This window comes from Poeciliopsis prolifica, unplaced genomic scaffold, assembly GCF_027474105.1.
Source record: "Poeciliopsis prolifica strain line A6 unplaced genomic scaffold, Auburn_PproV2 SCAFFOLD001, whole genome shotgun sequence".
NCBI lineage: Eukaryota > Metazoa > Chordata > Actinopteri > Cyprinodontiformes > Poeciliidae > Poeciliopsis > Poeciliopsis prolifica.
Window position 1 is genome coordinate 8,751,672 of NW_026562376.1, and position 15,490 is coordinate 8,767,161.

A 15,490-nucleotide genomic window follows, 5' to 3' on the forward strand; every position below is an offset into this window, starting at 1 on the left:
CCCTATTAATAGCAGGCCCACAAATAGGTGCAGCAGAACATCAGATTTTCCAGAACGAGGCTTTGGCCTAAACAAAGAAATTAAAATCAAAAGTCATAACCACGTATACTTTGTCATAGAGATTACTTTACTTGAAAGTCATCAAGAAAAAAAAAGTCATTGCTTTGTTTGGATCCAACTCTGCTGGCTTGAAGCAATGGATTAAATGTACACTTGATCATGTCAGTGGAATAAGGTTCAAAATGCAGCTGCTGCGAGTTAAAAGCTTACATCCAAAGTCTTTCTCGGGAATCACTGAAGGACAACACCTGCCATACAAGCTCGCATCAAGACAGATTACCAGAGAAGGGCTTAAAAATAATAAATCAGTCAATAACTAAATTGCTCAATAAATCTATACATATAACACTGAGAGGAGGTGTTGTTGGATGCAGCTATTTCTAGTCTATGGCACTGTGAAGTGTTTGAACTGGTTAAATTCAATGTAGACAAGGAAAATATAGCTATTTGAAATTATTTCTCAGTTTTATGTTTTCATTTTTTTTAATTTTGGTGTGTGGACATTTTGAATTATTCATTTTGCTGTATTTCTACTGTTTGAAAAATATGACCGTTAGAGGGTCAAAATGTGATATTACATGAGGTATAACATTTATGATGTTTGTTAAAATATATCTAATTTAGACAGTTTTCTCCTCACAATTCAAAAACAGTTAATTCTAACTGGTTAAACAACATAAAGGACTAACATGAAGGTCTTTTGAAAAATATGTTTTCTCCAAAACACAGAGAGAAAAATTACAGATTGGCAAGTTTGTATGTAGTTTGGATACCTACCTTATGCATCCAAACTGAAACTCATATTTTCGAGGTTTAGAAATCTTTGTTGTGCTTTCTTTTAGTTACCTTCATTGTATTATGATGTAGATGAAAGTTGTGTAATAGTTTTTTTTTTAAGTTTTAAGCCTGTTTTCCATCACTTCATTTGTAAGGAAGCTGGAGTGATTTGATCTGGAATTTGCTGCTGAAACATAAATGATCTCTTTTCCATTAAGTTTGACGAACTTAATGTGTCCTAACCTATCTGTTCCTGTGACCTCAGTCCGCGGTTTGCGCTGCATGGAAAAGGAGCCGCTCGCTCATTTACCGTAAAGTCTATAAACGAAGCTCGCTTTGAACTTCCTTTGCATGCTTCATTTTGATCTGGGACAGCTTGGAGTTCATATCGTGTCATATTTTTCAGCATGAAGCAGAATTTTATTTCACAGCTGGCGAAACCTAAAGGTTCTGAAGGGCTTTTCTTCATAATTTAACCTCAAGCCTGCATTTCGAATGCTCTCTTAGTGCAACTACGGTAATGTATGTGCGCTTTCTCTAGTTCCGGGAAGGGAGTTTATATATTAGAGGTTTTTTAGACTTACGACAGGAAAACACATTCTGTTCGAGATCAGAGAACTGTTCATCCGGTCCGAGGCTGACGGCAGGTATGCAGTGAAATATTACAAACCGGAGCAAAAATGTTACTTACAACGAAATGAGAAGTGAACGTTTATGGGCGATTCAGGCGGATGTGTTGGAGGCTTTTTGTGTGTGTGTGTGTGTGTGTTTATATACTTCTTTATTAACAGTGCTGTTCTTACAGTCTGATGTAAGAAGAGGAAAATGCACAAATGACTGGATCTTGCCCCATAATGATTACAGGTTCGTGTTTGCCACCGCGCCGGTTCAGCGCGTCTCATGTGAAAACAAAACACAACGGCGTGTGATTTCAGGTGACCGACTGTCTGTCGTGATTTGTTTCAGAAATCGTCATCGTGCGCCACCCTGTCTCCGTGTGCGTGCCGGTGAACCACAAAGTGACTTTGCGAGTCCGCGCGGAGGGCAGCGGCATTCTCAGCTACCAGTGGTTCTCTGAAGACGAGAAGGAGGTGAGTGAGGGGATCTATTAAAACAATAACCTCCGGTGAACTTTTCCGTGTTTGTTTGATCTCGAGTTGGTCATTTGCCCCACAAATGCTTTTTCCCCCCACTGGTTTGGTTGTTTTGGTGAAATTGGAGCCGTCTGTCACTGTTCGATCCGTGGAACAGTTCAACAGTTCAATTCGTGCCTGTAACAAGGCCCCACAGTTTTGCCACTGATGTTTTAATTAGTAAAAGTAAACACTTTAATATAAATCAGCAGGTTACGTAAGAACAACAAATATCCTGCAGCGTTGATACTTCGCCTCTTTCCATCTTCGTACCCACTCGTTGCGAATTATTTTTCAGAAACAAACTATTTTCTATGTCCATGTGCCATTGAGTGTCTTTAGAGTTCAGTGTTTTTATGAATTATGGGAATAAATAGTCACAACTTAATTTAATTGTGCATATAATATTATGAGTACTTTCAGTCTTGCATTTTGCTTCTCGTGCTTGTTTGGATCTGTCAGCGCTTATGAAATTCGACAGATCTGTGATAGATCCAAGTAAATTAATGGAACAATTTGAATCCTGCTGCCAGATTCCACATCATGCACTACTCATTTTTATAATCAATTACTAACTAACCTTTGTTTACACCAATTGTCAGAAATGTGTCTTAGAAATGGTAAAGGTACAACCCAATACGTAATATATATATATATTATTTATTATATATTATATATATATTTGTATTTATTTATGTCCACATTTCCTCACCATCTTCTAAGTGAAATGAATGGGTACCCACCAGCTAAGTAAATCAATCTGAAATGGTTTGTTTGTGGGTAACAAACAGAAATAGGACGGAACCAAACAAACAAACAGAAAAAACATCTGACTGGTGTGTAGAAATTTGTGAAGGGGTGAAATGACTAAGCGCTTTGATTTCAGTTAACAATACTAAAATGTGTTCATACATCCTTTTTTGACAGGTGCCTGGTGGTACTCAAGCAGACCTGACTATAAGAGCTTCTAAAACTCAGCGATATGTCTGCCGAGTCAATGACTACTTTCATAATTACATCTTCAGCGAATGGGTAAAGGTGAAAGTGTTGGACATTGATAAATCAGGTATTATGCTCATTTAATTTATACGGCCATATGTTCCACATAAGACAAACTCCATACCTGTATAACAATCTCTGCCTGTTACTTTTCAGGTTTGCCAGTTGACTGGCAGGGTGAGCCGCACATCGCTATCAATCCCAAACCAGAAACAGTTCAACTGGGAACAAAACTCAGCCTTCGCTGTGCTGCCTTTGGCATCCCCACTCCACACTACCAGTGGTACAGAAATGGACAGCCACTGCTGGACAAGACCAGTGATATACTGCAGGTGAGGCAAGATAATAAATGTTTGCTTACTATGCTACTGATAATGATTTCTTGGACTCTGTCTTATGTGTAAATCATACCAGTCTTGTTTACCGACCTGTTTAAGAAGTGTGGTCAATATTTCCTTAAAACTCTTATTTGCACTTGTGGAAGTGTGTTTAAATAAAAGTAATTTGCTGTTTTAATCTCACAGATTGATGGTGTAACAGCAGAACATGGCGGATCCTATCTGTGCTCAATATCCAATGTCTTACAAGAGAGATGGACAGAGCCTGTTGATATCAATATTGGTAAGTCTCAAACAGAACTCTAAACATTTTCCTATTTTTTTACCCTTCCCTCCTGCATTACTGTCTTTGTTTCTGAGTAAAAGAAACTGACTGTAGACGAGATTTTCTTCATAGTCCTTCTGTTCTGCTGATTTATCCGAAAGGCTTTGTTTTTTGCCATTGTGGTAGAGGTACTTTCCCATTTCTACAGAGTGAAAAGGAAGTTGTTAGTCTCCAAATAGTGCTTAGTCCATACCTAGACACAAAGCAGGAAAGTGATGTGAAGTGAAACCAACATTTCTTCTGCTTATGGTTCATGCTTTGTTTAATGCAGTAATAACCACAAATGGTTCTACTGTTTCAGCTCATTTCTTTTTTCACAAATGCTAAACTTGTGTTGCTTTTCTTTCAATGTTTTAGTGCAACCTGAACAGCCTCCACTAACAGGTACAGTTTTGCAGAAGACACATTTTCTAATGCACAGTAAAAAGGAAAGTATCACTATAATTTGTGCTTTCTTTATCTCATTCTCTCTTTCAGCCACTGATAAGGTTGCCCTTCTCATTGGCAACTTGAATTACAGCTGCCACCCTGGTTTGATGGCGCCCGTCATGGATGTCCACGAGCTGGGCAACCTGCTGCAGCAGCTCGGCTTTAGGGTGGTATCCTTGCTGGACCTCACCAGGCAAGAGATGATTGCTGCTATCGACAAATTCATTCAGCTTCTTGACAGGGGAGTTTATGGTGAGTCTATTTTGGACTAAATTAGCTACGTGCTGAGCAGCATAAATTAAGCATCTCACCGTTGTGAAATGCTGTTTTTAACTTCCCCTTCTCACGTCCTGTGCTGTTTTTCATAGATCCTGAACTATGGCTTGTTTGTAATTATGCAGTAGTATTTAAGTATGCAGATCAGATCACTTTTTATAAATGACTACAAGACTTGATTTAGGCAGAATTAAAAAAACAAAAACATTAGTATAAAAACTATTTATTTATTAAAGATGTGTTAGTATCACAAAGTAGTTTTGGATGTTAAAAGGGAAGTAAGTGAATACTATTCTTAAACAGTGGAAAGGGAAACACGAGTATAGATGCGTAGATAGAAATTGTGTCTATGATAAAATGGCAACAAGAAGGAAATGGTCATGGCACTCAAGAATACTTTTGCTACTGTGATCTGTGTCTTAAAAAATAAATCAGCTCTCCATTTGATTCTCTTTATGACCATGATGCAATGTTACTTTTTTTTCCACCCGTGGATTTTGAAATCTCTTCATTATGAAATTAGCAAATTTGAACTCCTATTTAATACAATTTCTTTTCACTTAACAGGGCTTTTCTACTATGCGGGTCATGGGTATGAGCATGCTGGGAGGAATTATTTGGTTGCAGTCGACGCTCCACAGCCGTACCAAACAAAAAATTGTGTCTGTGTTCAGAGGGTCATGAATCAAATGCAAGAAAGGCAGACTGCCATGAGTGTAATCCTGCTGGACACCTGTAGAAAGTGGTATGTGTTCTAATCAACTTAAAGTTTCATAGGAGAGAACAAAATGTTGTATCAATTAAAAAAAAATTAAGCTCACCACAATTTTTTCAAACAATGTTCTTTAGGTACAACCAGGGTTGCATACCATCAGTCATTAAGGCACTGAGACCAAATGGGAACACAGTGTATGGTTATGCCACGTATGTATACATTTATGCAGATAATATTCTTATTTAAATGTTGAAAAAAATAAATGGTTGACACTGAAAACCAAAGCAACATCAACGAAAACTATTGTTTGATTCACATTAACCTTGTAAATCTTTTCAGATGCGAGGATGCTGAGGCCTACGAGGTCCAGGATGGGGGCAAGAGTACTGGCATCTTCACAAAGTACCTGAACAAGCATATTCTTCAGGAAGCAAAAGTCACGCATGTCTTAGAGCGAGTGTCTGAAGGTGAGTGCTTCAAAAGTACTACAGAAATACCTTTGGCATCAGTTCAATTTTTATTTTTTGGAACTTTTTGAAGAAGCAAATGTCAGTCTGGTGCATAATAGCGTCTAATACTTGATCTACTATTCTATTCTATTTTTTGAGTGTTATTTTGTAATGGTCCCTAGAGATTCAGCGTAAACAGCACCGAAGGGAACAGGTTGTCCTTTGATATGGTGCCTGAAGCACAGTCAAGGTTTATAACCCCCTAGGACTGCATTTTAATGTTGTTTACTTGGTATTTTTTGGTGTGGTCAACTGATCACTGATGTAAGGATATCAAATTCTCCCATTGAGAAAGCATGTTTGGCTTTTTCGATGGGCTCTGAGGAAATACATTTTTGGGGTACCAGTAGCATGTGACCTCATTCTTTGGAAATTCACACTGTTGGCGAGAGAACACCAAGAAACCTGAGAGCCGCGGGGAATGAGACAGCTGCTTTGCCGTTTCGGCACCCCCCCTGCCTTCGCTCTCAAGGGGTCACTCAGAAATCAGTAGACGTGAGACATGAACCCCTGCTGATGGCAATTTGTGTCAAAGTGCTCGAGAACTTATTTGGACAAACTAATATGTAGATTTGTTTTTGCTATTGGTGAGAAAACGATCTCAGTGAAACGTATCTTTTAGGAACCACAGACAAAAGGCACATCCTCCTTTTTTTTCTTTTCCCCAATTTTGAGCTGGTCTTTTAAACAACTGTCCGCTTTTGAAATCTCTCCATTGTCTCAATGTCCATAGAATAACTTCCAAAGTTCCAATTCTGACAAATCAGTTATTTTGAACCTTCTTAAATTTTTTCAAATAACCCCGGTTCCTCAAATTTGCTCATGTGAATTATATTCTTCATAACATACTCATTCATCACTTTCTGATTTGGAGAACTCACCAGTCCCATGATCAGAAGAGAAATTCATCAACTTTTCACTAAAACCTTCAAACATTTTATTATGTCAGAGTCTCCTGATGTTTTCAACAATACTGCTAAAAAGTATTTGTCACGTTTCAGAATTTTTTGTTTCCACACCTAAATGTTTCAAATCATCAAACTAGTTGTCAAAGCAAAGTTAATCCGAGTTAAAAGCTATTTGGATTTATTAAAGAAAAATTGTTATGCAAGTTTAATTTAGCCACCAATATTGGTAAAAACAAGCATTAAGCTTTTACTCTGGAGGAATATTGGCACCTTCTTTGCGGAACTGTTTTAATTCAGACATGTTGGTGTTTTTTTTTTTTGGCATGGAGGCTGGTTTAAGGTCATACCGCATAATCAAAATTTGATTTAAATTTCAAGGTAAGACAATTAGAGACAGCAAACTTTTCACTTTGGTTCGTTTGTTTTACAGCACAGTAATACAAGTCAGTTTTGGCTACGTGTCATTAGTAACATGCACTTTCTCACTTACACTTTCTCTTTGTTTCTAAATCAGATGTTGGTAAAGACCCTCTGGTAACTGGCAAACAGGCAGTGGAGATTAAACACACCATGAAAGAACCACGATCCCTCAAAGATAAAGTTCAAACTGCAGGTCACACAAGAGAACTCCACCTACGAGATGTTTGCTGGAGGCAGGCAAATGGTGAGTATGAAGAAGTCCCCGTCTGTGTTTATTCTGTTGAAGTTCTTAAGAAAATTTTGCTATTGATACCAGATATGAACACACCCTGACAGATAGGTTTCCTCAAAGCTAATCTCAGCTTACCTATTACTTGTGCCCCATGAATTCAAGAGTAAATCTACTGTTCAGTGATCTTGATACCTGCCATGTAACAGCCTAAGACAGTCCAAGAGAAATGGTTGTGATTTAAGATATTTTCCGTACCATTAAAAAAAAAAAGGCCAGTCATAGTATTTGATTTATCAAAATAGGGAACTTGTTCACGGTTCAATACCTATTTCGTTTTTACTTACAATGGAGCTATTTTTAAACATGCCAGTCTTACTTCAAACTAATTTTACCCATTGCGAAATTCAGTCTTGATATCACAATCTGGGTGAGTTTTTTTTTCTTCATCAGAAATGATTGTGTTGCTTAAGTTGGCTAACTGAAATGACAGAAAACCAATCAGTCGCTCTGCAAAATGAAATCTGCATTCTTTAAATGGAAAAAAGTATGAATAGGAAAATATTTTTTTTGTTTAAATATAAGAGAGGTTTTCATTTCTTCTTTCAGAGCTGCCACGAAAGAAGCAGCTGACGTTTCTATGTGGCGTGAAAGTGGAAGTCAGCTTCTCAGCACTGTTCTCTAATGTACTGGTCGCTTTTGCGACTATAAAGACTACACCTGATCAAACCCAGGACTGTACTGTCACGCTAAGTAGCAATCCTGTAAGTACTTATGTTACACTTAAACAATCAGATATTTCATTTCAGACTTTACTGTTTTCAAAGGAAGAAATACGTAGATCTGAAAGGTGATAAAGGCATAAAAAAAGAGTAAAAAAAAGGTGTGCAGTGTGCACAAATTTATATCTTAAACACACATTACTTCCGTCATGCCTTCAATCACAAATATTTGTCAATATTTGTAATATTCACTTTTTGTGGAATTTATGTAAATACAAGCTGCAGTGTTTGACACCAATGTTTAAAAAAAAGAGGCCAGTTTGGTTTCAAAAACCAAACACTGGTTTTTTGAAACTAATGTTTCAAAAACTACAGCTTGTATTTCCATAAATTCCACATTGGTCATGACAGAATGTAATCAGTTTCCATTGCTGGTCTCTATAATGACCACTAACACCCCCTCTTATCCCCAAAGAGTACTTTGAGGAAGTCCTCTCCAAATATGGGCTTCCAGCATAGTGCAACCAATGACAAAGCAGGAAATCAAAGCAGTGTCATACACTTGTGCAATACATGTATTTGTCTGTAGGTGTAATCTCGGATTATACTGCCATCTTGTGGTTAGTTTGTTTCCTGAATTTGCCAGGGGTGATGTAGAGCGAATATTTTTATTGTAGTAACTCAACACATGTAATATTTATTAAAATGTGTATGGTTTCATTCCTTAGGCAATGGAAGACATATTTTCCAGCCCGGGTCGCTCAGAGGATATGGACTCACTACTATTAAATGAAACGCTTAATCCTGACTGTACTTTAAGACTTTGCTCTCTCCAGAAGCTGAAGGTATGTAGTCACTAAAATATTTTTTCCATCTGTTAACATTTTGTTTACTTATTTTACAATGAGTGTGATTTCTTTGTCATTTTGATAGGAATCAGTGGTACTCAGGGTGGATCTACACTATACTTACAAGGACAGTAATCTGCGGCACACAGAAAGCCAGCAGGTGGACATTGGAAAGCCTCTGGTTGCATCTTGTAAGCTGTACAGGGAGAATCACACAAGAGACAAAAAATCAAACAGTGCTACAGCTCAAAGCATGGGCAACATTTCACACAGCAAATCACAGCAGCGTCCGAATCTGGCTGCTCCGCATCGACATTTCACCAGAAAGGCAGAGTGCGCTGCCAAAACTCCAACTATATGCAGCAACGAACCTGAAGAGAACGATGAGAACGAACTGCTGGATTTACGACCATCTGAGTAAATACTGTAAAAAAGATTTTACTTTCTTTTTTATTTTTTTATAGAGTGATCATGCATTTTACCTGTAATTGATGATAAAAAGTAGATTGAGAATATATATATTCTTCATATGTTCGTTTCCATTGCAAGACAAAAATTAATAAAATACATAAACATAGAGAAATTTAAAAGATAACTGTAATATTTTTGATTTTTTTTTCTTGTGAGGAACACTTTATTTCAGTGGCAAGCTGGCTGGCCTATTGAAGACTACTTTAATAATCTATCTCATAAACAGTACTACCTTTATCTCTGCATTGTGGAACTTCAGAAAATATTGTGATATGTAGTTTTGTTTTAACATAAGAATAAATACTGTTATTTCTCTTTACATGGAAGTTTCTCATTCAGTTTGTTTTTGAACAATTAAATCACAGAAGTAAGCTGATTTTAATTTCTTCCTGACAAAATCCACATAATAACAAATGTGAAAGTCAAATATGTTTGCAAAACTTGTTTTTCATTAGGGAATTTGCACATTTTTGGATACTGAGTGTTAAGCTTATTTCACGAGGGAGGTCTTGAGTTCATTTGACCACATTACTGTGCAGTGCCCTGAAAAAAAATCTTCATACACCTTAAACTTTATCACTTTAATTAATTTTTTTTATGATTTTAAATTCAAAAGTTGCTCCAAACTGAAATCTGAAAAGTATTTTTAAGTCATCTGCCCTAACCTCTGTCACTCAAAATAAGAATCTGTGGAATCAGTTAATAAAAACAACCCACTTGCATGCATTTTAAGCTCAGCATGAATAAAGTTTATTTTAGATGGCTTTAAAGTTTTAATAAGGAACGTTAGAGAATTAGCAACACCATGAAGAAGAAGGCACACTGGAGAAAGGTCGACGGTGAAGTTGCAGAGAGGTTTAAAGCAGGGATGGGTTTTAAAAGAATTTCCCAGACTTTGAACAAGTCATTCAAGCAGGGAAATGTATTGCACAACTCCAAACCAAAGACGGGCTTCTCTACCTAATCCAAGGAAGTAGTAAAAAGGTTCACTGCACCCGCTGGTGGAGTTGTAGATGTCCACAGATCAGATGAGAGAATCTGCTAACAAGTTGGTGCACTCAAACGCAATGGTGCATTATGCTATGGAACTGTTTTGCTTTAGCAGAAATACAGTTGCATTGCTCAGAGCTGATGAAAAGATGTAAGGAGTTGAATACAGAGTAATAGAAAGAAATCTGTTAGAGGTTGCAAAAAACCTACAGACCAAGGCGGGGTTCACATAAGGACAATGAATATAGTAAGATAGCTATAATGTTTTAGGAGTAGACCAATCCCAATTAAATAATTTGCATTTGTAGAAAAAGATGAGACAGAATGTGGAAAGTTCCAATGAGTATCAATACTTTTGCAGCACACTGTGATAAAAACCATCAACTTACAGTTCGTCATGATGGCCCAAGTCCTTTTTTTCCAAAAGTAATTTAGCCTACATCACCTTTTGGCAATAAAAAGGGGGTGATTTCAATGCCAAAATCACTTAATGGAAAAAGGGGTCATTATTTTAGGACGAATTATTTGGTTCAATATTTGACAATAATACAAGTTAGTTATTCAACGCATTTATTCGCATGAAAGAGAAAGGTTATCTGGCTACTAAATGTATCATTAGCAAGCCAAAGTTGCAAAATCTGTTAAAGGGTCAAAAGATGACCGAGTTTTACTTTAATCTAGAAGCGAATCGAAGTAAAGCTACAATTTATTTTGAAGTTGATTAAAGCTGTTACTTGCCTTTCTTATCGCGATGTGCAGCAAGTCAAAATAAAGCAAATCAACTGTCGAGGTGCACGCTGCTGACTGATATGAATACATTTTACAACTTCAAAAATATTTCACGCAATGATGCTGGGCCGTTTTCTCTACATATACTTGGATTCGAATCCCCGGTCCCCAGCTCTGGTCATAGCTCGCCGTGATCGTATAGTGGTTAGTACTCTGCGTTGTGGCCGCAGCAACCCCGGTTCGAATCCGGGTCACGGCAGGGATGTTGAAAGAATCTGGGCGTTATTTTTCAAAAGTATTATTTTCTGAACATATCTCGCTACATTTGTATTATTAATAGGAACTTTTGTAGGGCAAAGTATTAGTACTTGTGTGTGTCGCCTACTTTGTCTATCCCAGTTAACTTAATAAAAATGAACCGTCATTTACATTAAATTTAAACAAAACAAACAATACTCACAATTTATTAAATAGCTTTCACCTATGGTAGTCTCATGGTGACATTAATTTGGTACAAAATAACGACTATTGATGATGTGTGCTCCTCGACACACATCAATTTCAGGTCAATTTCAATGTACGACCTGCAGGTGGCAGACCAATCCACTTTATTTTCATTCTCAAACACAGAAACATGAATTGCTGAGACACCTGAGGTCAGGGCTTTGGGGGTCAACCTTGTGAGGGTTTACTGGAAACCAGAAAATCAAACTGATAGTTTGTTTTAAATATATTTCTTTTACGCATAACTCCTTACAAGGATGTATTTTTAAAAATGGTTTTGATCCCACACAAAATGATTTATTTATGTCTCTGCCCAAAAGAGTCTTGGTTCTCTTGGGTGAATGAATCTGGGTAAAATTATACACTAGTGTTTGAGTACAGGAAAAACAAACAAACAAACAAATAAACGAAAAACCGAATTGTCCTATTTATGATTTGTAAGCCTGTATTGTAGCTATGCAGATAGCTGTGTCAGAGAAGCTGCAGAGTTGAAAAAAAAAAATCTGTATTGGAAATAATCCTAAAACCCAGACAAAACGCCTCACTCTCCTGTTGGCTCACTTTGACGTCAGTTTGCATTGGGACCCGCCCGCCTGCCGAAGTGGCAGCGGTGACTGGTGAGAGATAATCCTTTGCTCGACCACAGACACACACCATCCCCCGAGCTGCCTCCTGGATCTGGCTCCGGATCTGGATGCGGGCATCCTTTGGATTTTGCGCTGAACAACGCGGACCCCCCACTGCAAAGAAAACTTAAACGGGACAACAATGGTGGCTGAATACGCGGCTGCTGGTCGTTTCGGGGACCGGGGATTGCGCTCGGTGTGACATTCACTTGCACGCTGGTGTGGAGTTTTTATTGTTCTGGTCCCGCAGACGCAGAGACACAGCGGCGAATCTGTGGAGAAGATGTTGAGCCGATTCATGAGTGGCAGCCTCAGGAATCTGGAGCGGGAATACAGCTGCACTGTCAGGCTGCTGGACGATACGGAATATACGTGCACCATTCAGGTTAGTCACCTGTCGACCGCTCCGCAGAGGACCGAATAGTGCTGCAATTGTGTCTGCTCATGCGAGTGTTTGAACAGAGGATCAGTGCCTGACTGCCACAATGCTGGCGTTAACTCCCACCAAAAACATCCAAAAATAGTGCAGTGTGTTTACAAATCTGCAGTGGAGGGAGGCATTTACCCACTGTTGCTTTAACCATCAATGAGAATTATGCTGTTTTTACCCATTATTTACAAAATAGTTGAAGCTCATTTTGGGTGGAGAAGGCACGTTATAATTTTTTGAAGTCCTGACGCAAGATTTTCAGTCTTGATCCAGGTCGTATCCCTGTAGCTCTGGCTGTATGTTTTGGGTCGTTGTCTTCCGGTCCAAGTCTTTTGCATCCTGTGAAAGGTTCCCTTGCAGGATTGTCCTGTATTTATCGCCAGCTGTGTTTCCATGAACACTGGCTGGTTTCTCTGCTGACAAAAAGCATTCCTCAGCATGACGCTTCCACTGCCATGTGTGATCTGAATGATGAATAGAAAGCCACACCATATTTTGGTGCCACATCCTATTTCTGACCTTTTTCAGAAGGTTAGAAAGTTTGGTTTTGGTCATGTGTGACCAAAGTCAATAATTCTTCTCCATGTTTGTACTGTGCCCTTCATAAATTTGTTTTATGGTTCCTAAAAACCAACTGCCTTCAGATGGTTGTTGGTATGTAATGAAAGCACACATTCCTAAAGGTATTAAAGGTATTTATTTAAATGATGTGTCTCCCATTTTATGTCAGTTTATTTGCCACAAATTTTTGTTTGGCCATTCAGTTTTCTAAGCAGTTTTCCATTAGTTACACACGTTAAGTACACACAAGCAATCCCATGAAATAACTGAAGTTGCACATTACTGATCTACATTCTTCCAAAATGTATCATGTGTTATCGAAGTGTAACTGTCACATGTATTTATTTATTTTTTCAATCAGGCCAAGTAGAAAAACTGGATTTTCTCAGAGAAAACATGCCGCTTTGAAACTTAAAACAAGCCAGCACTCTTGCAAAATGCTTCCCTGAGCCATTTGTCTCTGACAGCCTTGCTTTGATAACTGTGCAGGTTCTGGGCTCATGGCGATTAGACCAAAAAGCAGATGAGAGGACCTGTCACTTCAATTTCTAGTGAAAACGATTCAGTTCGTTGATCCTTTTTAGTTGTAAGAAATGGGAAAAGCCATCCTCAGGGACACTCTGCACATCACAAATAGATCTTTGCACCTGTCAAACAATGAAAAGCTGATATTAATAAGTCTTGCCACTGCAATATTGTCAACAGGTTATATTGTAATGCTCCTCTTCTTCCCATAAGCCACAATGAAATCGCTTACTGTAGTGCTGCAGGAGTGCGTCAGGGTTGTAAACAGACCTGTATTTGTTCTTAGAGAGCTGAGCAAGTGATGGAGCTGGGCCAGATGGACTGTGATACCAGCAGGTGTACTGTTTGCAGCAGAGTCAGGTAGCTGACGTCACCGGAGTGGATGGAGGGGCAGCATGGAGCGGAGTGAAACAGGAGAATGCTCTGCCATGACTGTCTGGCATCCTGATTATCTTTCCGTCAAAACCCCGTCCTGTAAGGGAGCAAGATAATCCACCTGACTGGCCACATTACTGATGTGTGTTCCACATTTAGTTGCTTCCCTCCAGGTTTTATGGCCTGCCAGCGGAAAGAAAGAAAAAAAAACTCTGGATATCAGGACACTGAGACTGGGGAATGCAAAGTAAGAGGCGGGTCATAGATTCTCAAAGCTGCACTTTATTCTCTCACTTTGTGTTCCAGTCTCTTTCTGTCCTGCTTCTGTATTTGTCCTATCCTGTTTTCAGAGTGCAGTGAGCTTATTTCCAGTAGACACTTGATTCTATCACACTCTGACTCTCAACCAAAACTTTTTTAATGGCTCCATTCTCATATTTGCCCCTGGCTTAGTTCATCATCCTACCATTGTCTTGGCTTGAATTTCTTACCTTGTAATATGTTTAGTTACCTCCTCATTTGTATCCCTCATTTGTATATTACAGCCACCTTCAGTAGAATTTCTAAGTACAAAATTAGACTCAGGAGGTTTTTGCCAGTTGGCTAGGAAATACACCCATCTTTTTAGTGCCATGATGGATGAACTTTAGTTTTACTTTAATAAATTATAGAGATTTCCAATATGCTGAGGGTAGAAAAAGTGAGCACTTATAATTACTTATGGCACCACAAGTAGATTCAACCAAGCTGCAGGTTGAATGAAGAGCCTCATGCCTTCTTTGCTTTGTGATTTCAGTTGATTTGTGGAGCACAATCAACTGTTCGTTTGGACTTTTCATTCAGTTGTTTTTATCGGAATACCATTAATCACTTTTCAGTTTTTTATTTTGCCTCACAAGGCTATATAAGATTTGTTATTATTAGTGAATATTATCTTTAAGATATCACATGCGATCACTTTCATTTAAATTTTTACTCAGCTGTGCTTCTTAAACTCTGTATAAGCTTTGGTATGGATGCTATGATCTATCAGGTGTTGGCACTGACAGCAGTGAGACTTCATTCAATAGGTTTTATATTTTATTGACATTCTAAGTGTGAAATTGTGATACTTGGGGTATATTAGTAAACAATGATTGTGTGCCAGATGTTATTTTTCCACATATCCATACACGAGAAACAGTGAGACATTTTGTTAAACAGTAAGTGGTAAAAAAAGTAAGTGATTATTTTGCCTCCACTGTCAAATCTAAATACACTAGACATTCCATTACTTTTGTGATAGCAAAAGTTGTTTAGATGTGATTTCATTTTCTCATATGCTGGGCAACGGTGGTGGAAGTCTGTCTTATTACCAATGAGTTGCTGGTTCAGACCCCAGCTCTGTCTATCTCAGTTAATGGGTCCTTGAGCAAGACACTTTACTCTGTCCAACTCTTCTGCATTGTCAGCGACTTTAGGCATTTGGGTGAGTTAGTCTTCATCAGTGCAGAGAGAGTGTCTGCACAGCGTATCAAGATATTAAATAATGTTATTACTGTCATTCCAAAGAGATTTGCATAACAGTTTTGTAACATTTTCTAACAATGGC

General features: G+C 38.2%; 2 protein-coding genes and 1 non-coding gene across 3 annotated transcripts in view; all 3 read left to right on the plus strand.

The window, feature by feature from the left end:
- The first annotated feature begins 1,397 nt into the window (after positions 1-1,397).
- malt3 (MALT paracaspase 3) lies at positions 1,398-9,478 on the plus strand. Its single transcript, XM_055038168.1, has 15 exons — positions 1,398-1,484; positions 1,643-1,701; positions 1,804-1,928; positions 2,898-3,036; positions 3,126-3,301; positions 3,494-3,590; positions 3,990-4,016; positions 4,110-4,313; positions 4,905-5,082; positions 5,187-5,261; positions 5,392-5,519; positions 6,984-7,133; positions 7,728-7,882; positions 8,569-8,685; positions 8,774-9,478. Exons 2-15 carry the CDS (start codon positions 1,671-1,673, stop codon positions 9,107-9,109), a joined length of 1,938 nt encoding a protein of 645 aa, XP_054894143.1. The 5' UTR covers positions 1,398-1,484; positions 1,643-1,670; the 3' UTR covers positions 9,110-9,478.
- Positions 9,479-11,065: 1,587 nt separating this feature from the next.
- On the plus strand, positions 11,066-11,137 carry trnah-gug (transfer RNA histidin (anticodon GUG)). The gene has a single exon. It is a non-coding gene; the product is annotated as a tRNA-His (tRNA).
- Positions 11,138-12,035: 898 nt separating this feature from the next.
- LOC129365181 (FERM domain-containing protein 5) overlaps positions 12,036-15,490 on the plus strand; it is a 57,233-nt gene continuing 53,778 nt past the window's right edge. The window contains exon 1 of the mRNA XM_055038181.1: positions 12,036-12,393. Coding sequence (XP_054894156.1) covers positions 12,292-12,393 — 102 coding nt within the window. The 5' untranslated portion in view covers positions 12,036-12,291. The remainder of the gene's footprint in view (positions 12,394-15,490) is intronic.